Source organism: Malus sylvestris, chromosome 17 (genome assembly GCF_916048215.2).
Source record: "Malus sylvestris chromosome 17, drMalSylv7.2, whole genome shotgun sequence".
NCBI classification, from domain to species: domain Eukaryota; kingdom Viridiplantae; phylum Streptophyta; class Magnoliopsida; order Rosales; family Rosaceae; genus Malus; species Malus sylvestris.
Window position 1 is genome coordinate 33,377,394 of NC_062276.1, and position 23,882 is coordinate 33,401,275.

General features: G+C 38.9%; 1 protein-coding gene, 2 long non-coding RNA genes and 1 pseudogene across 3 annotated transcripts; 2 read left to right on the top strand and 2 right to left on the bottom strand.

Moving 5' to 3' along the window:
• The window catches only part of LOC126612019 (uncharacterized), a 23,500-nt pseudogene extending 5,509 nt beyond the window's left edge, over positions 1 to 17,991 (top strand).
• Positions 17,972 to 19,030, bottom strand: LOC126612017 (chlorophyll a-b binding protein of LHCII type 1-like). The gene has a single exon (XM_050280314.1). It carries the CDS (start codon positions 18,875 to 18,877, stop codon positions 18,080 to 18,082), a length of 798 nt encoding a protein of 265 aa, XP_050136271.1. The 5' UTR covers positions 18,878 to 19,030; the 3' UTR covers positions 17,972 to 18,079.
• A 757-nt stretch (positions 19,031 to 19,787) lies between these two features.
• LOC126612152 (uncharacterized) lies at positions 19,788 to 20,360 on the bottom strand. Its single transcript, XR_007618973.1, has 2 exons — positions 20,193 to 20,360; positions 19,788 to 20,053 (listed from the first exon to the last, which is right to left on the bottom strand). It is a non-coding gene; the product is annotated as an uncharacterized LOC126612152 (long non-coding RNA).
• A 2,179-nt stretch (positions 20,361 to 22,539) lies between these two features.
• Positions 22,540 to 23,151, top strand: LOC126611000 (uncharacterized). The gene is made up of 2 exons (XR_007618662.1): positions 22,540 to 22,674; positions 22,833 to 23,151. It is a non-coding gene; the product is annotated as an uncharacterized LOC126611000 (long non-coding RNA).
• The last annotated feature ends 731 nt before the right edge of the window (positions 23,152 to 23,882 follow it).

A 23,882-nucleotide genomic window follows, 5' to 3' on the forward strand; every position in this document is an offset into this window, starting at 1 on the left:
TGACAATGACATATTATATTTGCGTTGAGTTTGAGACTTAATTTGTGGTGTGCACATAGCATAGCCTAATCCAATCACCTTAAACCTATAGGGTGCAAGCAATGAAAATAGTGTGACACAAATAATGACCCACTATGTCTTGGGTTAAACTCTTTCCCTTCCTCTTAATGTAAAATAATGATTGTCAATTTCTTATATCACTTGTTAACCCAATTCGAAACAACACAAAAAGAACAAGTTTCGGGTTAACATGTTAATCGAGTCATTATCTAGTTACACTTTAAGGATTCATTAATAACGGATTCTTAACAAGTTTTCCCGCAAGTAACCCGTTTCAACTTGAAGAAAAAAGTTAGTTTGATAATTTTAAACTACCAAAAAACTTTACTACAATAGCCATATTATTTAATAAGTGAGATTAAAAACATCCAAGGCACAATAAAAATAGGGAAATTGCCAAAAATGACATTTTTTCTTAATCTTAGGATTGAAATAGGACAAACCGAATATGCCCAAACCATGCATACGACATGCACAAAAATAGGATAGAAATAGGATTTTCTTACACCTTGAAATGACCAAATTACCCTTGTATATAAATGAGTTATTTCCTCTCACCCAGAAGTCATGTGCACTTTTCTCCGAAAATCTCTTTCGCCTAACTCCAGCTCGAAGAACCCTAACTCCCAAATGGCGCAACCCAAATCCTTCTCCAATTTTTCGATTGACGCCACACAAACACAAGCAAAGTTTCCTTTATGGCTGAGTTTGGTTCAAAACAGTTCGGTATTTTGCCAAAATCAAAACCGAACAGTATATGCACAGACCATGCACATGACATGCATAAAAATAGGACATAAATAGAATTTTCTTGTACCTTGAAATGACCAAATTGCCCTCGTATATAAATGAGTTATTTCCTCCCACCGAGAAGTCATGCACTTTTCTCCGAAAATCTCTCTTGCCCAACCCCAACTCGAATAACCCTAACCCCCAAAGACCCAAATCCTTCCCCAATACCCATTTGGGCTCCATGAGGTGGGTCCCCAATACCCATTTGGCCTCCAATTATTCATTCCTTTCGTGTTCAATTGAATTGGGTTTTTTGTTTCAAGGGTTTTGTGGTTGAATTTGACATGATTTCTTTATTTTCTTATAGAATGGTAACTTGCCCCAGCAACTGAAACGGTGGATGGTTCTAAAGTTTTGTACTTTGAACAAATAAGTTTTGCCCACCCCTCCCCCTTAGTGTAGATAATATCATTTGTTAAAAAAAAATCATTTGCCAACTAATTTAATTATATTATTATTCGCGTGCGAAAGATCTTTTTTATTACCGGATTACACGCCTTTTAAGATGTTTTGGATGTGTTTAAAAATAGAGAAAATAATAGTGAATGAACAACTGATTGAATTACATTATTGCTAGTTTATTTTCTAATTAAAAAAAAAGTACCAAAAATTAATTATTAAAAGAACACTGTTAAAGTGATGAAAATACCCATGCCACATTTGATGTATTATTTTGAGTTGCTTTTGAAGTTTTTTGTTTGAGGGCATTTTTGTCAAATTATTTTTGTTAAAGCTTGTGACATCAAAAAATACTATTCACTTTATTGTTGGCTTTATATATAAATGTTGCCCCATGTGAGATTGAAGTAAAACAACAATTTTTTATTCACGTGAACTTTATATTTTGTGGACTTTGTGAATAAAAATAGGGCCGGACAATACGAAGTCACGTCAAGTTTCAAAGGGCACAAAGCCGTATCAAATCCCAAATGACACGAAACCGAAGAAAAGTCTCAAATGGCATGAAGCCGTATCAAATATCAAATGGCACGAAGCCGCGACAAGTCTTAAATGGCATGAAGCTGTGTTCAGCTCCAAGTGACTCAAAGTCCTCGCTTGCAAGAGCCTAAACTACATAGGCATCAAATATCAACAAATACATTGTGAACTACGCCGATTTGATTCCTTCAAGGATATGTAGGCAATCTAGTACCATATTCTAGATGCAATCGCAATGCTGAAACACAAAACCGAATTCCTGGTTCATTCAACCAAATTGACCCAAATAAACCAAACACCAAATCCTTTTTAGCGGGTCATTCACTCACTAAAAATCCGCATACCAAATCAAAAGAACTACGAGTGGCTTGATCCCTCAACGAGGGTACGTAGGCAATTTAGGCCTTTTGCTTAAATGCAGCCACAAAATCAAATAACAACACCAACCCTCGAAATTCATATTTTCATGTTAGAATCAAAGGGTGTTCCGTTTTTTAAGTTAAAGGTTGTAATTAATAGACACATACTCTAGAATAGGTCGAGCTCAAATTAATAAAACCCTCTTCGAAAAAATGAATGAGGGTGAAATTGTGTTGATTGAATTATTTGCTTATATATTGTGTACAATTTTTACTCAACAATACCCATGGATTGGCAAGTTCCTATTTGGAAGGCTGTAACTTTTGAATCGCGGCAGTTTCCTCTCCGGCTAATGGTTTAACGCATTTATTAATTTTAAATTTCTTCATTCAAATATAATGTAACAGAGTTGGAGCCCAAAATTCAGAACAACAACTTACGGGGATTCGATCAGGGTTTTCGGCCTAAAACGCAATGCAACTGCAAACCGGACAATTCTCTATCTTGGGTACTTTTGGCCCTTTGACGAAATTTTTGAGCCCAACATTTGGGCCCGACCGGGCGAGGCCTATCAAAACGCTTAAACCCTTCACAGTTCAAACGGAAACGGTTGACTCGGAAACTCAGACAACAAGCAAAAGGGGTTTCAGGCTTTGAGCACTGCGCAAAGGCAAAATCATGGCTGTGGCTGTGGAGAAGAAGAAGAAGGGCGGTTCATGGCGTCTGCAGAGCGGCCATTACCTCGGAGAAATCTCAGCCCTGTGCTTCCTCCACCTTCCTTCTCCCCTCTCTGCTCTCCCTTACCTACTCGCAGGTATGATTCTCTCTCTCTCTCTCTCTCTCTCTCTCTCTCTCTCTCTCAAACCTTTCAGCTGAAATTCATTGTAATGTTGATTTGAATGCACAAAACAGGGTCGGGTTCGCAAATCATGGTGTATGATTTGGAAATGGGAAGAATGGTGAGGTCGTTCGACGTGTTCCAAGGGATCCGAGTGCACGGGATAATCTGTTGTGGCTCTAGTTCTAGTACTGAATGCGTAGAGGGAACACTGGCTTCTTCTGTTGCTTTTGAAATCACCGTGTTCGGCGAAAGGAGAGTGAAGATGTTTAGTTTGCAGATTGAAACGGAGCAGCAAGTCAATGTTTGTTTGACTCTCCTGCAATCCTTGCCAAGTTCGCGAATTGGGTCGTGGATGTTTCATTCTTCAAGGTCGTAGGTCGTACCCAGTGCACAAGGCTCCCGCTTTACGCAAGGTAAAACTTCAAATTCCAATGCTTTTTCTCATTAACTATTCGGTTTCCGGCTGGCTTACGTTGGGTTATGGAGTTGAGAATTTAGTTTTTGTTGTTTGATTGGTGAATTGGTTGCAGGGTTCTGTGAGTGGTTCAAATGGGGATGGTGATTGTCTTGCTATAGGTTGTAGTGACAACTCTGTCCTTCTATGGGATGTCTCAGCTTCTTCCGTGGTTCTTCAACTTCGACATCCTGGTTAGTTGTTCTAACTGAATTAACTAATTTGTTTTGAGCTTTCTTTCTCAATTTCCAATTTATATTTGAAGTTCAAGTACTAAAATTTTAATTTGAACTGTAGAGAGGACCCTTCTTTATTCAATGCGGTTATGGGGTGACACTGTTCAAGCTCTCCATGTTGCATTTGGCACTATCTATAATGAGATGCCTAATCTTTTCTTTCCATGATTCTCCGAACCCACCTAAATGATTACTATATGCACCCAGTGCATGCTTAAATTGTTCTACTTTTTTTAAGTTTCACCGAGGTTCTGAAATGAAAAAAAGAAAACTATCATTAGTACAAAAGTCTTTCACAGTGATTTGATCGATTACATCTTCTGTGAATCACCCCCTCTTCCCCCGATGCTCCTTTTAATAGTCTTAATATACTGATGTTTCTGTTTTCTAAAGTTCTTAACTTTGAACAATTGGGTTTGCACAGATCATTGTATGGAAAGTGGCATCTCAGTATATTGCTGCATCTTTAAGTAATCAAGTAGAAGACGGCATTGATCAGATAAATTCGTTCTCAGACTCTTATCAGCCTCATGCTTGCCAGTATGAAGCTGTTCATATATGCAAACTTGTTGGACATGAAGGTTCAATCTTTTGGATAGCCTGGTCTTTTGATGGAACCAAATTGGTTTCTGTCTCTGATGATCGTAGGTGAATTTATTGCTTCAATTCTATGATCCTAAATTCAGTATCATGTGTTTTCCCCCTTGAGAGTGTTTCCATTCAACTTGGTCTCTTCTTTGGTACAGTGCTTGTGTCTGGGCGGTTTGTGCGGAAACAAAGCATTCTGAGAAGCCAGGAGACACCATTGGCCTTGTGCTGTTTGGTCACAATGCCTGAGTTTGGGACTGCTGTCTTCTTGGTTTGGTAAGCTTTACAAAAGCTTTTGAGCAGTCATTGTCTTCTTCTCCCTTCTGTTTTTGTTTCTCTCTTATCCAAACAAAATAACATCAATGGAAAATCAACTCACCATGTCCGTGCAACATAGATAAGAACAGATTATTACCATCAGTTATATCCTGGGGAATTTTTTTAAAATGGGTTTTCAATCCTATCTCTCTCTCTCTCTAAGCTTGCCATTTAATGGTGCACTGTGTCAATATGTAGGGTGAGAAAAATTAAGTGAGAAGAATTAACTTTCCAAAATCAATTATCCTAGTCAGCTTGAACTTTTTATGTAATCACACTGGGTTTGTCTTGCGTGTGATTAACTCCTGATGGAAATGGTCCTGGTGGTTTAGACTAGATTGTAAAATTCCGTATGTATGGATTGCTGATTCCAACAACAACAACAACAACAAAGCCTTTTCCCACTAAGTGGGGTCGGCTATATGAATCCTAGAACGCCATTGCGCTCATTTGTGTCATGTCCTCCGTTAAATCCAAGTACTCAAGTCTTTTCTTAGGGTCTCTTCCAAAGTTTTCCTAGGTCTTCCTCTACTCCTTCGGCCCCGAACCTCTGTCCCGTAGTCACATTTTCGAACCGGAGCGTCAGTAGGCCTTCTTTGCACATGTCCAAACCACCGGAACCGATTTTCTCTCATATTTCCTTCAATTTTGGCTACTCCTACTTTACCTCGGATATCCTAATTCCCAATCTTATCCTTTCTCGTGTGCCCATACATCCCACGAAGCATCCTCATCTCCGCTACACCCATTTTATGTACGTTGATGCTTCACCGCCCAACATTCTGTGCCATACAACATCGCTGGCCTTATTGCCGTCCTATAAAATTTTCCCTTGAGCTTCAGTGGCCTACGACGGTCACACAACACGCCGGATGCACTCTTACACTTCATCCATCCAGCTTGTATTCTATGGTTGAGATCTCCATCTAATTCTCCGTTCTCTTGCAAGATAGATCCTAGGTAGCGAAAACGGTCACTTTTTGTGATCTTCGCTAGATTGCTCCGGTCATTAGCGTGGATAAGTATATAAATGGATAGAGATAGGAAAGCAAACACAAGATGTACGTGGTTCACCCAGATTGGCTACGTCCACGGAATAGAGGAGTTCTCATTAATTGTGAAGGGTTTACACAAGTACATAGGTTCAAACTCTCCTTTAGTGAGTACAAGTGAATGATTTAGTACAAATGACATTAGGAAATATTGTGGGAGAATGATCTCGTAGCCACGAAACTTCTAAGTACCGGAGTGTGGTATCGTCTTGACTTGCCTTATCTGTCTCATAGGTAGATGTGGCATCTTCTCTGGAAGTACTCTTCCTCCATCCAGGGGTGGTATCTGTAACTGGTGGAGATGCACAAGGTAATGTATCAATTTCACTTGAAGCTTACTTGTAGTTTCATGCTTGGTCAAGCGAGATACAAACCATGTAGTAGGAGTCCCCCAAGTCGCCGAGCTGGGGGATCTGCTGAAAGAGGTGACAGACAAGGTAAGCAATCAGAGCTCCGGCTGATTGTTCACATTCTCCCTATCTTGCAGGCAGCATGAAGGATAAAGAGAAGAAAAATGAGGAGAGATGATATGGGATACTTTTGCTTTTGAAGAAGTAACTTTCCACAGGCTTATTCTTGAACTGGGCTGGAGGGTTTTCTGGTTTCCTCCAGAGTATAAGGCCGACTGAAGAATTTGAGGGTCAAAACAAGTCCATCAAATCTAGAGTACGTTCGACCCTGCTGATATGGGATACTTTTGCTTTTGATAGAGTAGTGGATGTATCGGCACGTGTGCTGTTACGCTTGTCTCCACATGCTTCCTTGTATCCTTCTCACTTGCCCTATCTGTTCCTCAGGCAGATGCGGTATCTTCCCTGGAAGCATAAGATGTTGAAGATGAGTACTCGAGAGCAATGCCAGGTAAGTAATCAGGTAAGGGGTTCCAGGCAGTCAGTTCCTGGCTGGAAGCTTGATTCCAAGTGTTGACTGATTGCTCTCTTTCTCCTTGTCTTGCAGGTAAGAACAAGGCCAAAGGAAAAGACATGGAAAAAGCATGATATGGGATACTCTTGCTTTTAACCCTGATGATATGAGATATTCTTGCTCTAGTATAGCTTGTTTACAGAGGTATTATCGGGGGGAAAGAAAGCTGAATATTTCGAAAGGCTTTGTTGGGAATGCCCTCTCAGATAAGAGAAAGGGTTGAGCATTTTTGCAGGTCTGCCTGTCCTTTAGGGATGGAAGTCGACATATATAGGAGTCTCCCTAACATCAAGTAATAATGCTATTCCTTTACCCTGCTTGGTTATAGCACGGTAGTGGGAGCTGCCAGCTTCACATGTTTTAACTCTGTCAGAGCACTTTGAAAAAGTGGTTTGTGGTATCTGGAAAGCTGATGTTGCGTGTGAAGATTACAGACCTGTCGGGGGTCTGGCTCTCGAGATTCGGAGAACGATGCCTCTTCGATTTTTGAGAAAGCAATCCTGCTGGGGGTCTGGCTCTCGAGATTCGGAGAGCGGTGTCTCTTCGATTTTTGAGAAAGTAATCATGTTGGGAGTCTGGCTCTCGAGATTCGGAGGGCCGTGCCTCTTCGATTTTGGAGCAAGCAATCTTGTTGGGAGTGTTTTCTTGAATGTGAGTAAAGGTTGGGCATGTTTGCTAGTCTACCTTGCCACGAAGCACAGAGGTTGACACACAGGGACTTTCCAATTATCCAGCAGTGGTACTGTTCCTTTACCCTCTCTTCGATTTTGAGAAAGTAATCATGTTGGGAGTCTGGCTCTAGAGATTCGGAGGGCGGTGCCTCTTCGATTTTGGAGCAAGCAATCTTGTTGGGAGTGTTTTCTTGAATGTGAGTAAAGGTTGGGCATGTTTGCTAGTCTACCTTGCCACGAAGCACAAAGGTTGACACACAGGGACTTTCCAATTATCCAGCAGTGGTACTGTTCCTTTACCCTCTCTTCGATTTTTGAGAAAGTAATCATGTTGGGAGTCTGGCTCTCGAGATTCGGAGGGCAATGCCTCTTCGATTTTGGAGCAAGCAATCTTGTTAGGAGTGTTTTCTCGAATGTGAGTAAAGGTTGGGCATGTTTGCTAGTCTACCTTGCCACGAAGCACAGAGGTTGACACACCGGGACTTTCCAATTATCCAGCAGTGGTACTGTTCCTTTACCCTTGTGGGTAATAATATGGTAGCTAGACCTTTAAAATTTATGTGTATAAACTTTGTTAGTGTTGTTTCTTTGCAATTCTTTTACCTTTCTTGGTCAGAGCGATGTAGTGGGAGCTGCAAGCTTCACGTGTCTCAACTTTGTCAGAGAACTTTGGCAAAGTTATCTGTGGTACCCATGAGCTACTGTTGCGTGTGGGAAGTGGGTGATTGAACAGTACGATTCATGTGCTTTCTACTTCGCCAGAAATCTTCGACAGAATGCCCATAATTTCCGCAAAGCTGAGTGTGCGTGTGACAGGTGCTGACAAGGCTGGAAAAGTAGGTGCCTCTTCGATTTCTGAAATCGGCCCTCGTGGTCTCTGAGCAGCCCAGCTTTTGAGAAAGCAAGCCTCTTCGATTTCTGAGATCGGCCTTTGTGGTCTTTGAGCAGCCCAGCTTTTGAGAAAGCAAACACCTCTTCGATTTCTGAGATCGACCCTCGTGGTCTCTGAGCAGCCCAACTTTTGAGAAAGTAAACGCCTCTTCGATTTCTGAGCAGGCGCCTCTTCGATTTCTGAAGCTTCGTCGAGTGCAGATTTTTATAGGGGCTGACATTAAGTTCCAAAGCACACTTGAATATCCACCAGTAGAAGCTCCATTCTTGCACTTCTAAGATCTTGATTTGTTCGACCTCTTCTCTCTTCAACACCTTTGAAAATGTCTGGCCCCTCCGACCGTCGTTTTGACTTGAACCTTGTTGAAGAGGCAGCCCCGCCTTCTCCAGACAACATATGGTGCCCATCCTTCGTCTCCCCTACTGGTCCTCTTACCGTTGGGGATTCCGTGATGAAGAATGATATGACCGCTGCGGTAGTGGCCAGGAACCTTCTCACTCCCAAAGATAACAGACTACTTTCCAAACGGTCTGATGAGTTGTCTGTTAAGGATTCTCTGGCTCTCAGTGTTCAGTGTGCAGGTTCTGTGTCTAATATGGCCCAACGCCTATTTGCTCGAACCCGCCAAGTTGAATCATTGGCGGCTGAAGTGATGAGTCTCAAACAGGAGATTAGAGGGCTCAAGCATGAGAATAAACAGTTGCACCGGCTCGCACATGACTATGCTACAAACATGAAGAGGAAGCTTGACCAGATGAAGGAATCTGATGGTCAGGTTTTACTTGATCATCAGAGATTTGTGGGTTTGTTCCAAAGGCATTTATTGCCTTCGTCTTCTGGGGCTGTACCGCGTAATGAAGCTCCAAATGATCAATCTCTGATGCCTCCTCCTTCTAGGGTTTTGTCCAATACTGAGGCTCCGAATGATCCCCCTCCGGTGCCTTCTCTTTCTGGGGCTCTACCGACTGCTGAGACTTCTCCTAAGCAACCTTTGTGAAGGCTCCCTCTTGTTTGTTTATTTTGACTCAAGTATATGTACATATTTGTAACTTATCGGGGATATCAATAAATAAGCTTTCCTTCATTTCAACGTATTGTGTTAAATACACAGAAGCCTTCTTCGCTAAGTTCTTTGAATTTTCTTTTGTTGAAGCTTGTATGTTGAAGCTTTGTGAGTGGAGCATATAGGTTGAGGTAGTGTTCCCTTAATTTCCCGAGTGAGGAAAACTTCTCGGTTGGAGACTTGGAAAATCCAAGTCACTGAGTGGGATCGGCTATATGAATCTTAGAACGCCATTGTGTTCTGTCCTGTGTCATGTCCTCCGTTAGATCCAAGTACTCTAAGTCTTTTCTTAGGGTCTGTTTCAAAGTTTTCCTAGGTCTTCCTCTGCCCCTTCGGCCCTGAACCTCTGTCCCATAGTCGCATCTTCTAATCGGAACGTCAGTAGGCCTTCTTTGCACATGTCCAAACCACCGTAACCGATTTTCTCTCATCTTTCCTTCAATTTCGCCACTCATTCGGCATCTTCTTCGTTTTCAAAATCCTATTGAAAAGGTCAGTGAGCCATGTTATACCTGTCTCTCCCAAAACTTTCCACACTTCGATTGGTATATCGTCTGGGCCTACTGCTTTTCTATGCTTCATCTTCTTCAAAGCTACACCCACTTCTTCCTTCCGGATTCTACGATAAAAAGAGTAGTTTCTACACTCTTCTGAGTTACTCAACTCCCCTAAAGAAGCACTCCTTTCATGTCCTTCATTGAAAAGATTATGAAAATAACCTTTCCATTTGTCTTTAACCGCGTTCTCTGTAGCAAGAACCTTTCCATCCTCATCCTTGATGCACCTCACTTGGTTTAGGTCCTTTGTCTTCTTTTCCCTTACTCTAGCTAGTTTATAGATATCCAACTCTCCTTCTTTGGTATCTAGTCGCTTATACATATCGTCATAAGCCGCTAACTTAGCTTCTCTCACAGCTTTCTTCGCCTCTTGCTTCGCTTTTCTATACCTTTCACCATTTTCATCGGTCCTATCCTTGTATAAGGCTTTACAACATTCCTTCTTAGCCTTCACCTTTGCTTGTACCTCCTCATTCCACCACCAAGATTCCTTTTGGTGTGGGGCAAAGCCCTTAGACTCTCCTAATACCTCTTTTGCTACTTTTCGGATACAACTAGCCATGGAATCCCACATTTGGTTAGCTTCCCCCTCTCTATCCCACACACACTGGGTGATTACTTTCTCTTTGAAAATGGCTTGTTTTTCTTCTTTTAGATTCCACCATCTAGTCCTTGGGCACTTCCAAGTCTTGTTCTTTTTTCTCACTCTTTTGATATGTACATCCATCACCAACAAGCGATGTTGATTAGTCACGCTCTCTCCTGGTATAACTTTGCAATCCTAACAAGTTATACGATCCCCTTTCCTCATTAGAAGAAAATCTATTTGTGTTTTTGACGACCCACTCTTGTAGGTGATCACATGTTCTTCTCTCTTCTTAAAGAAGGTGTTGGCTAAGAAGAGATCATATGCCATTGCAAAATCCAAGATAGCTTCCCCATCCTCGTTTCTCTCCCCAAAACCATGGCCACCATGAAAACCTCCATAGTTGCCTGTCTCCCTGCCCACGTGTCCATTTAAATCTCCTCCTATAAATAACTTCTCCGTCTGAGCAATTCCTTGCACCAAGTCTCCAAGGTCTTCCCAAAATTTCTCCTTCGAACTCGTATCCAACCCTACTTGAGGTGCGTACGCACTAATCACATTGATAAGTTCTTGTCCTATTACAATCTTGATTGCCATGATTCTATCTTCTACCCTCTTGACATCTACAACATCTTGTGTCAAGGTCTTGTCCACGATGATGCCAACACCGTTTCTCGTTCTATTTGTGCCCGAATACCATAGTTTAAACCCTGAGTTTTCTAGATCCTTTGCCTTACGACCAACCCACTTAGTTTCTTGTAGGCACATAATATTTATCCTTCTCCTCACCATAACTTCTACTACTTCCATAGATTTTCCCGTCAAGGTTCCTATATTCCACGTTCCTAAACGCATTTTGCTCTCTTGAACTCTACCCTTCTGTCCTAGCTTCTTCACCCTTCCCCGTCTAATAGGATCAAAGTACTTCTTTTGTGTGTCCCGTGTAAAGTTGATAGGAGCATATGCTCCCAAACAACTTTGAGTGGAGTCGTTCGAAAAGAAGTTTCTATAGCCCCCTTGCTCATTTAACACTGTATCCGGGTGCCGATTTGGTTGATTGTCACTGCTGGCGACAACTGCACATGTCGTGTGTGAGGACTGGATGGTAAACACCTTCAAATGATCAAGGAGCACACGTAAGTGCCTTGTGGTTCTTTTTCTGTCAATGATTTGAAATAGCAAGTTATTGCTTTCATTTTCTAATTAACTTGAACTTGTAAATGAAATGCTCGTATTGGAATAGGAAGAATAAATTTTACAGAAAAAAAATTGTTGGTAGTTATTCCAGAAACATTGATGTTCTGGTAACAGCCTTGATCATCATTCCCTTTTTGTGGTCCTGTTATGTGCGGAGGAAGGGGCATATGGTGATGTTTGTATGATCCGAACTCTTCACTTCTCATTACTGCTGGTTTTGATTCTGCAATTGAAGTGCATCAGCTGCACACTTCCTCTGGGGGCCTTGAGGGACATGCAGAGACAAAAGAATTTACTAGAATGATTACATACACAGTTCATATCCCTACTTTTTTCAGAGAATATTGGACCTATGAACAGGTAATACTCTGATTATTGAAGAATGTTTGGGGGTCTATCCCAACATTCTGAACTCCAAGAAATAACAACCTAAGTTTGTATAGTTTTGTATTAGAAAATGCTATATAACAATTTGGTCCTCCACCTGCTTGGCTAGGGGTTTGATTCATTGGTACCACAGCTAAGAAGTATTGTGGCTGTAAGAGTCCAACATCTTAAATCTTGTTTCTCTTAAGGGTCATATAAATGATAGACATTCTATACGAATTTTTAATGTGTTGTGAATAATCAATGGATGGGTAGTTAAGGTCTAGAAATTGATGCTTCAATATTCAAAATCCAAGCAAACCTTATAATGACTTCTATATGCAGTATGCACACATTTTCCTTATTTTGGTTTATGTTTCCTAGATGTTGTCTTCCTGAAATTTAGTGAATATAGTAATGTTATCTTACTTACATTGGTCTTAAGAAGAATTGTTTCCTTTTTCTGATTTGGTCCAGCAAAAGTGAATACGTCCGTCGCTTGCACTTTGCTTGTGAGGATACCCTTTATGTTTCAACAAACCATGGCTATCTGTACCTTGCTAGATTATTGGACACTGGAGAAGTAGAATGGACTGAACTTGTCCGCGTCAGTGAAGAGGTCCAGATTGTATGCATGGATTTATTTTCAGAACCGCTTGAACTTTGCTCCAACGTTGAGGACTGGGTTGCTGTTGGAGATGGAAAAGGAAACGTAACAATTGTTGGGGTTATATGTGATGCTTGTACTCCTAAAGTGGGTTTCTCCCATACTTGGTCAGCTGGGATGGAGCAACAACTCCTAGGAACACATTGGTCCAAGTCACTAGGTTCTGGGTAATGATCAGTCATTGCTCTATTAAATAATAATTATCAATTATCTCTTCAACACCTGAGTTCTTCATGGCTACTATGTTATCAAGGTCTTCATTCTAGATATTTGTTGTCCATAATTGGCAAAGGTGGGCCATATCATACAATGGCCACACGTACCAGTCCATGCAACTTAAATTTCTGATGATAGACATCATCTAAGCCTTGCTTTAATTTTTAGATTCGGAAGTTTAAAATATTTAAGTCACCAATTCTGCTGTTCATACCATGCAGGTATTTCTTCACTGCTGATCCTAGAGGAACATTAAGGCTCTGGAAGTTGTCTGACCATTCTGCAAGGAGCTTCAATGTCTCTCTTATAGCAGAGTTCACATCAAGCTTCGGAACTGGAATCATGTGTTTGGATGCATTGTTAGACGAAGAGGTAACTGTTTTCCATTGTCTTCTTTTTCCTCTTAATTTCATGTGAATGGGATTTGCACATGCTCCTGTGATTGGCATGAAGCGTGCAGAAACACTACAATGGATTAGTTAAACACCAGAGAAACCCCGTGGAGTGTGGATTGACCCTAGCCAGCTTAAATTGAGACAAAATATAACACAAGGTGGTCACTGTTGTGTTAAGCCACATATCATATATCCTGATCCTTCCCAACGTTAGTGTTTGTTCATCTCTCTCTCTCTCTCTCTCTCACACACACACACACACACACACACACACACACACACACACACCCCCAATCAAATCATGTCTTTGAATATTCTTGTATGTTTAGATAAAAGGAGACTATGACTACTGCTCGGGTACAGATAGATATGAAGACTCTAAGGACAAGTCTAAGGAAATATTTAGCTCTTCGCCTAAATTCATAAAAGAGTAAACGTGAACTGTTGATCATGTGAAAAGAAGATGTGGCTTGGCTAACTTTTCAGTTCTTGAATTAAATCTAGAGAAAACAAGATGTTAGTCTAATTTCTTTAGAAACTATTATGTATCCGGATATACTTAATTGTTTTTATGACTTTCTGGTCGATTTTTGCAGGTATTGGTATGTGGAGATATACATGGTAATCTTGTTTTGTTCCCTCTGTTGAAGAGTGTCTTGCATGGAACGGTAGAACCTAACCTGAAAGTATCTCCGTCCAATTACTTCAAAGGAGCTCATGGAATATCAAGTGTTTCAAGTCTTGCTGTTGCTAGACTAAGCTCCAAAAAGATTGAAATACGCTCGGTATGGTCACAATTGACTTTTAATCTGCAAGGGTGATGACTGATTATAACACTTGCTTTCCAGTATTTCTGAATGTGCGTGTGTATGTTTGTGCATAGTGAGAAATTGTAATGCCTTTTAAACTTTACCCTCTCCCTTTTCTTAATTAGAAATATTGTAACTGTTACCAGAGAAGATGCGATTGCTCTCTTAATTTCCTACTTTTCTCAGACAGGAGTGGATGGGTGTATATGCGTTCTGGAGTATGAAAGAGATATGAAGAGTTTGGAATTTATAGGGATGAAACAAGTAAAAGAGTTGAGTCTTATTGAATCCGTTTCTGCTGATAATAGCTCTGTTAATGAGTTGTCAACCTGTCATTGTGCTGCTGGTTTTGCATCAGTGGATTTTGTAATTTGGAATTTAATGACTGAAACCAAGGTATCGTCCCTTCCTGTATGGCTAACTTTTTCCCGTGAAATGACTTGTAAGTTTTTTTGTGTTATTTATTTTGGTGCCTGAGGGTCCATATATTTTCCAGGTTGTCCAAATTCCATGAGGTGGATGGGGGCGGTCGCATTCCTGTTATCTTGGTGATATACCAGAAATAAAGAACTGTTTTGCATATGTTAAGGTTCGTAATTGACCAAAAAGTAGACATCCATAGCAGGTTATGATATGAGTTGTTTTAGTTTTATTTAGGCCATGAAATGTTTTTTTTCTGCTGGGCACATTATTCTATCTCATCATTTGATCATTCCGTATACATTTCATTTGCTTACTTTGAAATAAAAAGAGCAAGTTTTCATCAAGTTTATAGAAGTGATGTATTTATCTTAAAAGTCTACAATATTCATTTGAATTTCAGGATGAGATCATTTATATCCATAGGTGATGGGCGCTTGATGGTGAAAGGAAGATACTCTCCAGGAATTTGCATATGCAATTCCATGGGAGAGAGATGCATTCCATATGCTTTGTCTCTGAAGATTTGCAACCTGGGGTAGATGAGAAGCACAGCCTATTCACTGGATCTAGTTGGATCACTGCTGGGTGTGAAGATGGAACTGTGAGGTTGACTAGGAATGGTAACAATTATTAGCAATTTACAATTTAAAATTCAAAAAAGAGAAAGCAGTTGAGCACCTCCGCTATGAAACTGAGGGGTTTTTCAGAGGGCTATGCAAGACCAGCTAAATGTCTAATGATTTGCTTAGGTATACACCAGGTGTTGAAAATTGGTCTGCATCAAAATTGCTTGGGGAGCATGTTGGTGGATCAGCTGTGAGATCAATATGTTGTGCCTCAAAGTTATACATTGTTCCATCAGATACTGCCAACATAAATGGAAAAAATGCAGCAGCAGAGAACAGAGAAACTCCAGTTCTATTGATTTCTGTTGGTGCAAGGCGGGTCTTTACTTCTTGGCTACTAAGAAGTTATAAGGTAAACAAAAAGGATGAAACACTATCTGATCAGCGGCATAACATCACTGGAAATGGAAATAAAGTTTTGTTGCAAGAGTCAACTTCGATGTCATTCCAGTGGCTTTCAACAGATATGCCAGTCAAGTATTCTAGTAATCCTAAATTTCCAGAAAATGTAGGGAATGATTCTACTGCAGAAACCAATGCAGGATCTAGATTATTGTCTTCGGAAAAGGGAAATATCGAGTTGAAATCTTCACTTAAGGATAAATATGAAGATGACTGGAGATACCTTGCTGTCACTGCGTTTCTGGTCAAATGTGCTGGTTCCAGGTAATAGGAAATGACTAATGTTTGATTTCCTTATCTCATTTCCCTTTTTGATCTACTTCCAAGTTCTCGATTTCCTTTCAGGATTACTGTCTGTTTTATTGTTGTCGCCTGCTCAGATGCCACCCTTGCATTGCGGGCTCTAGTTTTGCCCTATCGGCTATGGTAATAATGGGGGAGCCCTATGTTGTTCTATTCTTAATGATTTCCTCGTAACCTCATTTATGACAATCCTTTCTTTATGATATTGTAGGTTTGATGTTGCTGTATTGCTTCCGCTGGCATCACCAGTTTTGGCATTTCAGCATGTTATCCTTCCTACATGTGTCCCTTCTGAAGGTCAGTCGTTATTGAATGGACCACATATGGGCATGAGAAATAGTTCTATGGGTTTGAGAAATACACACCAATTTAAATTTATGGATCCCTCTTCTGAATTTGGAATGAACTTGTACTGATTAAATTTTCTGTATGCAAGGCCTTCTCTGATCTGATGTTTCCACCTTTTTTCCCTTAGACTTTTGCTACTGTCACAGCTCATCTAAAGTCGTTATTGTCTCTTATAACTTTGATTTGCAGATAATATTCAGATGGGGAGTATGTATATTCTCATTAGTGGAGCTACTGATGGAAGTATTGCCTTTTGGGACCTCACGAAAAGCATTCAAGCTTTCGTGCAAATTGTGTCAGTACTTGATGTAGGAAAGTTCATTGATTGTCCAAAAAGGCCACAGACAGGGAGGGGAAGTCAAGGTGGACGGTAGTGATCTTTAGGCAGTAGCATGTCAAAGAATAGACTAGGCACTGGTTCCACCGCTATAAAAGCTGGAGAGGAAACTAATCGCAATTTGCCTAATCACATTATGGATGGAATGTCATCGATGCAAAATTTCACGAGAACAGAACAGTTTCTTCCCAAGCTATTGATACTGCTTCAGAAGTGAATGCTTATGATTCCTCCTCTGATATATATGAAATATCTCCTTTAGCTGTTTTCGAAAACATTCACCAATCTGGTGTCAATTCTCTTCATGTTTCAGGTGTAGAGGGTTGTCGAAGTCCTGAAATTGGGTTTCTATACAATTTAATAAGTGGGGGTGATGATCAAGCGCTTAGTTGTCTTACATTTGAATTGTCAGTTTCAGCATCAAACTCTGAATTTGAGAATATGGCACTGATAATTAGAAATTCACTCACTGAACTTGGAAGTACAAAAAAAAATTATTCACTCTGGTCAAGGCAAGAACTATTGGATCAGATTCGTAAATCATGATAAGGTCCCCTCAGCTCATAGCTCTGTTGTAAAAGGTAAGGGAAATTCTTCGAAACCAGATTACTATCCCATTGTAGAGTAATTCACAATATTGTGAATAAAGACTGACTTTAACCTCTTGTTTTTTTTGACGTCTCCTTCCCCAGAACCTTTGAAGGACTAGTGTTAGTGATTTTTCTTGCTGAAATTCACTGTATTTACTGTGTAATCAAATTGTGTTTTATTTTATGAAGGTGTTGGGACAGACAGATCTTGGGTTTTTTCCACTGGTCTTGATCAACGTGTTAGGTGCTGGCGTCTTGAGGATGAAGGCAAACTAATTGAGGGTGCTTATTTCATCATAAGTGTGCCAGAGCCAGAAGCACTGGATGCTAAATTGTGTGGCAGGTGAGTAAAGTTCCTTGTACTAACATAGATTAAAAAATGCTTTTATAGCAGAGTTATTTAGTATTTCAGCATGATATGAAGTTATGAACTGATACCATATTTCTTTGACATGTTACCAAATATTGTTTGTGTTTTGTTTAGGAACCATTATCAGATTGCAGTGGCTGGAAGAGGAATGCAAATGCTTGAGTTCTCTGAATCTTCTAATGTCAGTTGATGAACGCAGAAGAGTCAAGTTGTTATTTTAGGTGATTTTATAATCCAAATGGCGAGGCATTTTCTTCCCAGCAATCATTTTTTAACAGCTATTTTAGTAGTAGCCATCATGCTATCAGAAGAGTCTTCACAATTTCCACACTGGTATGCCTTCTGCAAATTCTTGTTCTCTGATTGCAACAAGAATTGTAAACTCTTAGAGGATTATGATATGGTGATAAGGGGTCCTTTATATTCAGGGTTCATTTTTCTTTTGGGCCTTTGATGCCAAGCATAAAGTATATTTTAGCCAATTTATCCAGATTTGGGGTTCGAATGCAAAATCTTGAGTTGTGAAGTGTAACAGAAAATAATAGATATGACAGTAAATTGTATAATTTAGCTTCAATGGATGTACGTGTTTTCAAGATAAAGTTAAAATTGTCCATTGATGCAGTTTTTAAAGCTTGAGCTTACATACAAGCAGGTAGCTTAAAGATCATCTATTGTACACACTGATTAGGTTTCCTCACTTCCCGGGCACGAAGTTGGTGGCATAGGCCCAGGCATTGTTGGTAACAGGATCAGCCAGATGATCGGCAAGGTTCTCGATAGGGCCCTTTCCAGTGACAATGGCCTGCACAAAGAAGCCGAACATTGAGAACATGGCAAGTCTTCCATTCTTGAGTTCTTTGACCTTAAGCTCTGCAAATGCCTCTGGGTCATCTGCAAGTCCCAAAGGATCAAAGCTGCCTCCGGGGTACAGTGGGTCAGTGATCTCACCAAGGGGTCCTCCGGCAATGCGGTAACCCTCAACAGCACCCATGAGGACCACCTGGGTTGCCCAGATTGCTAGAATGCTCTGTGCATGAACCAGGCTTGGGTTTCCAAGGTAGTCAAGGCCACCTTCGCTGAAGATTTGAGCTCCGGCTTTGAACCACACTGCTTCACCAAACTTGACTCCGTTCCTGGAGAGGAGCTCCGGGAAAACACAGCCCAAAGCACCAAGCATTGCCCATCTTGAGTGAATGACTTCAAGTTCACGGTTCTTGGCAAAGGTTTCGGGGTCTGCTGATAGCCCAGCAGTGTCCCACCCGTAGTCACCGGGGAATTCACCGGTTAGGTAAGATGGAGCCTCACCGGAGAATGGTCCGAGGTACTTGACACGATCAGGGCCGTACCAGGGGCTCCCTGATGAGACAGCAGGCTTTTTGCCCGTCTTCCTCATAGAAACCCTACCATTTCCTTGGACAGCTGAGAACTCTGTCTGTGTGTTAAGAGGAATGGCCTTCCCAGTGAATGGGGATGAGAGGGCCATAGTTGCCATTGGGGATGAGAGAGAGAGGCTGAGAGACAGAGAGAGAGAGAGAGAGGAGATGCTGATGAAATTGTTTGATGATTTGAGTATGCAGAATATGATGGTTTTGTTTTTATAGGGGGTCCTGTGAGATCCAGAATCCTATCCAGAATCCATGTGTATCTTGATCCCTTTCCTGATTGGTTCTTATGGTGATGTAGTGATTTAAGCATCCAGCTCACCTTCCCATCCGATCAATCAAGGACACCATTGTAATTTGCAATCGGATTATTGTTCAAATTATTTTGGACAATTTCCCTCAAAACAGAGATTTGGTCACTCTCAACCATACGTGTGGGGGTTCCCTTGTTACTAAAATTCTTCAGTACGCCAATGTATAATATATGTTGTTATGTTTAATGACTGGTAATGCGATCATGAATTTATTTAACGAGTGGATGTGATTCACGTAATGGTCGAAGTTTATTTTTGTTTATTACTTACGGACTCCCTTTTGTTTTGGCAATGCTTCGAACTTTCCAATTAGAATGAAGTTTGAATGTAAATGCAGACCCGACAGTTTTTGACACGACACGAAAATAACGGGTTTTAGGTCAAGACGATAACTTATCGGGTGACCCATTAAGAACCCGTTATTAACGGGTTCTTAACGGGTATACACGTGGGTGACCCGTTAAGAAAAAATTTATTTTGATAATTTTAAAGTTTAATTACTAAAAGATTTATTATAAAATACAATAGCCATATTAATATATACAATATATTCTATATTAAATATATAGTTTTGTATTATTATTCTATATAAGTTTAAAAAAAAAGTTTTAGTCATTATTTATTTTTATTACGAGAGTTCATGATTATCATTACTAGGATAAATTTTACTTAACATGTTGTTCAAAATTAAAATAAACTAATATAGTATTTTTTTTTTTTTTTTTTTTTTTTTTGGAAAACCTCGACGGTACGAGGGTAATTTTATTGATAACGAAAAAACAAGGTACACCTAGTCAGGGGGGGACATAAACCTTACCCCTCCAAAAAACAGAGATAACAAAAAGGAATACACTAGAAAGAAGGGGGGACATAAACATTACCCTTCTAGAAACAAAAAATGAGAATGATACAAAGAAAAGAGGGGGGGACATGAAACCTAACCCCTCTAGAACCAAACATGAAGGTCTAAACCTGCAAAACAAATCAAACAACACCATAAAGATAGGAGAAAAAAAGGAAAGTGAGACAAACCTGGATGCCGACATGCACATTAATTTGAGAAGCGGTAACCAGGCAAGCCAACATAGTCAGAAAACAGAGTAGCACGAACCGCCATCGGAGGAGAATCATGCCATGTTAAAGATGGAGAAGACAAGCCCATGTTAGCAAAATTGTCCGCAACAAGATTTCCTTCTCGATATATGTGAGATGCGTAGAAAGTCATTTTCCGAATGCGATCCAAACAAATAGACCATTGCGTATGAAGAGGCCAAGGAGGATCAAACTAATATAGTATTTGTTTAGGCAATAATTAAGAAGACATACATACAAGTATGAAAAATGTGAAAGAATATATAAACACTCGTGATTCATTATTATTCCTCCACGAGTAGATAATAGTTACACTTACATTATCGTTTAGATTTTTAAAATCCTCCAAACCTTCTTGAATAATGTTTTTTATTTGAGGGAAAAATTAATAAAATTAATAATAATTATTGTAGAAGTGTAAAAAATGTAAAAAAAAAAAATAATACAATCACTCATAATGACAAACTTTACAACTTTCATGAAGGGGCCAGCTTCAAAATCCAACACTATAATTCATAAACCTTAAATTTATATTTAACCGTCGATTGTCATTTACGCTTTATTCTTCTTATTGAATTTCATTTTTAAAATTTTCTTTTTTGAAAACATGATCATCTGGCGGATGTAAGAAGATGAACGGTTCAGATCTTTGATATCACGTTTCGATATTTACGGTTAACTGAAATATGAGTCGATATCATATAGTTTGTAGAAACTTTATAAACATCAAGCAATATTCTCACTAATTGTAAAACTTTGAATATAATATCAACGATCCAAACCATTCATCTTCCTGCATCATCTAATAGATCAAGTTTTCAAAAAAGAAAATCTGAAAAAACAAAATTTGTTGAGAACAATGAAGCGTAAATGTAAACAACAATCAATGGTTAAATTTTGATCTATGATTTATATGATTATAGTGACGAATTTCGAAGTTAAGTTATTTATGAAAATTGTAAAGCTTGTCATTACGAGCGTTTATATATATTTTTTCTATATTTTTTAACACTTCTACATTAATTAAAAAACTATTAAAGACTTTAGGTAAGTGAAAATATATTTAAAAGAAAATTGCGGTTTTATGTTTTGGATGTGATAATATAATACGTATATACTTATTTAGTATTATGTTGTTTATTTGATTATTTATTGGTTTAAAATATATTTTCCTTAACTGGTAAATGGTTGAGTTATATTACCTGTTAATATTATCGGGTCGATTTTGGGTCAGGTCATTTTACCCGTTTATTTTAGTGGGTGTTATACGATACGACCCGTTAAGATATTGGGTATGACACGAAAGTGACACGAACACGAAAAACACGATACGAATGCCAAGTCATTGGAAGGAGCGAGCCGTACTACTACTTATTTTTGGGCAAAATTTTAAGAATGTAGCTTTTACCAATTTCCACCAACTTCCCTTTACTTTGGATTTTGTCAACTTTTACCAATGTAGCTTTACAATTATATCACAACCACCCTCACTTCCATCGATTGGAGAAATTTTTTTCTTATACCCGTAGCACAAGTTGTATTCTACGTGTTATTATATAAGTGGTGGAAAAATTTATTTTTTATGTTATTAATATTTTAACATAAGAATCTCACTACTTGTATAGAAACACGTGATATACTATCATGTGTTCTAATCATATTGAAAAATCTCTTCATTGATTGAGACTCGATTGGCTGGTATGGAAATGTGCCCCACATCTGGGACACTTACTGCCAATTTTTCCGTTGAAAAATGATTTCTCCACCACTTTTAATTTCATACACTCCTTTTATTTGTTAACATTGAGCTCTAACAGACCTTCAAAAATCGTAACGAAATATAAGCTTGAGTAAAAAAGGTATTCTCTCGTACCCTTCGTTTGGTAATAGGCCAAAATTGCAATAAAGTTTGTGACATATCCTAACATATTTAATTGGGCTGATATTTTCCTTGAACATGTATTTTTTTCTTGAAACTTATATTTTAGTTTCTATATAATATTTACCCAAATTCAACTAAATTAATCTAACGGTAGGTTTGGAGACTAGTAAAATCGAAATTAAATTATAAAGCTTGACCCATGATCTGACTAATTTTAGAGACCATATCATTTAAGGCATGAAATAGAAGTAATATAGCATGGAATCTGATTCGGCCAATTTATTTACTATTAATGTTTGACAAATTGTAAAACTTGCAACTCGTGCATGAGACGATTCGTTGAACCCAACCCTTTCCAGATATGCAATTATTACAAAAATATTTTCAGCTTCATCCAACCTTATGAAGACCTAAAATTATTGAAAACAATTCTTAATTTCAACTATATATACTCGTACATTTGGAGAAGAAGAGCAACTCAGATATTAAGTTTTGCACCACACTGCAAGTGCACAACGATCATAATCTTTTTTCTCTAGGTATCAAAAACTTGGAAAACATATGGAGAAAGGTTCGCTCAAGCTGATTTTCCTTGTTGCTATGTTGGTCGTATCTGCTGGTAAAATACTTTGCTCGAATAACCTTTATATCGCTCACTTTTTCTCGTATTTCCTTGATCACCTTTTCTCTCTAAACTTGTGCAGCTTACCACATACGTAGTATATATTATAAGCATGTGATATTTCTAATTAACAATTAAGGAAATATTTGTGGTAGGAGTACAAGTTGGAGTCGAAGCAGGGAACCTATGGCAACCTGGTGTCTGCACAACACCTAAAGATTGTGATAACCCCGCCAAATGTAAATGCAACGCGGCTGGTCTATGTGTTTGTCCTAAGGAAGTCGTGAAATCAACGTTTGAAGCCCCATCTGCACACTCGCAAGAGCATAAGGAAACCCCGTAATCAAAAGTCTCTTAATTCTCACATTAGATCGTTAAACTGTTTGTGCGGCCCTATTAAACCACACAAGTTACAAATGTGAGGTCTATTTGAATAAATAATAAATAACACCAACTGATTTATAGTTGGTTCAATTTCTTTGTGTGCATGCATATTAACAAAAATACGCTAACAAGACAAACTATCACAATTTTATGTTTCAAATACAACATAAAAGTTTAATTGGGAAATTGAGGTGTTTTAATTCTTTATTCATGTATCCATTGTGATTTTAAATGATTCTCTCCAAATCCTAGTGTATTCAATAATGATTTTAAGAGAATTTATAATACTCTACATAAATCTGGATGTATTTTATTAGGATTTTAAAGATGTTAGTATAAGTGGTGATTTTAAATGATTTTTAAAGCTAAAGATTTTGAGAAAAATGGAGAGGTTTTATAGTGTATTTTAAAAATACTTCAAGATATCAACAAATTGAAGAAAAATACAGAGAAAATGTTCGCTCAATCTTGCTTTCCTCATTGCTTTATTGGTTGAATATGTTGATAAAGCATTTCACACAAATATTATTTATTCACTTGTGATGTACCTACAGCACAGTGGCAGCCGGTGCTCCGAGCAGTGCTAAACCCAGTGATAATTGTGGAGAGATTCCGGCGTAATTTGAATCTTGAAGATTGAGCTTTGCTTTTATTGTTTGTACTTTTTTGCATATCAAACATTGTTATTCAAAGAGAGAATGATGAATTAAAGAAAGAGATTGAAATAACATTCTTTGCTTAGTTAGATCTCAAAAGCACGCATTGAAAAATTGGTGCAATTCACTTTTCTTGGATGTCCAAATGATTTTTAAATTAAATAA

Bases quoted from the DNA above. Each gene is read 5' to 3' on its own strand.
- LOC126612017 (XM_050280314.1), bottom strand. From the start codon at position 18,877: ATGGCAACTATGGCCCTCTCATCCCCATTCACTGGGAAGGCCATTCCT.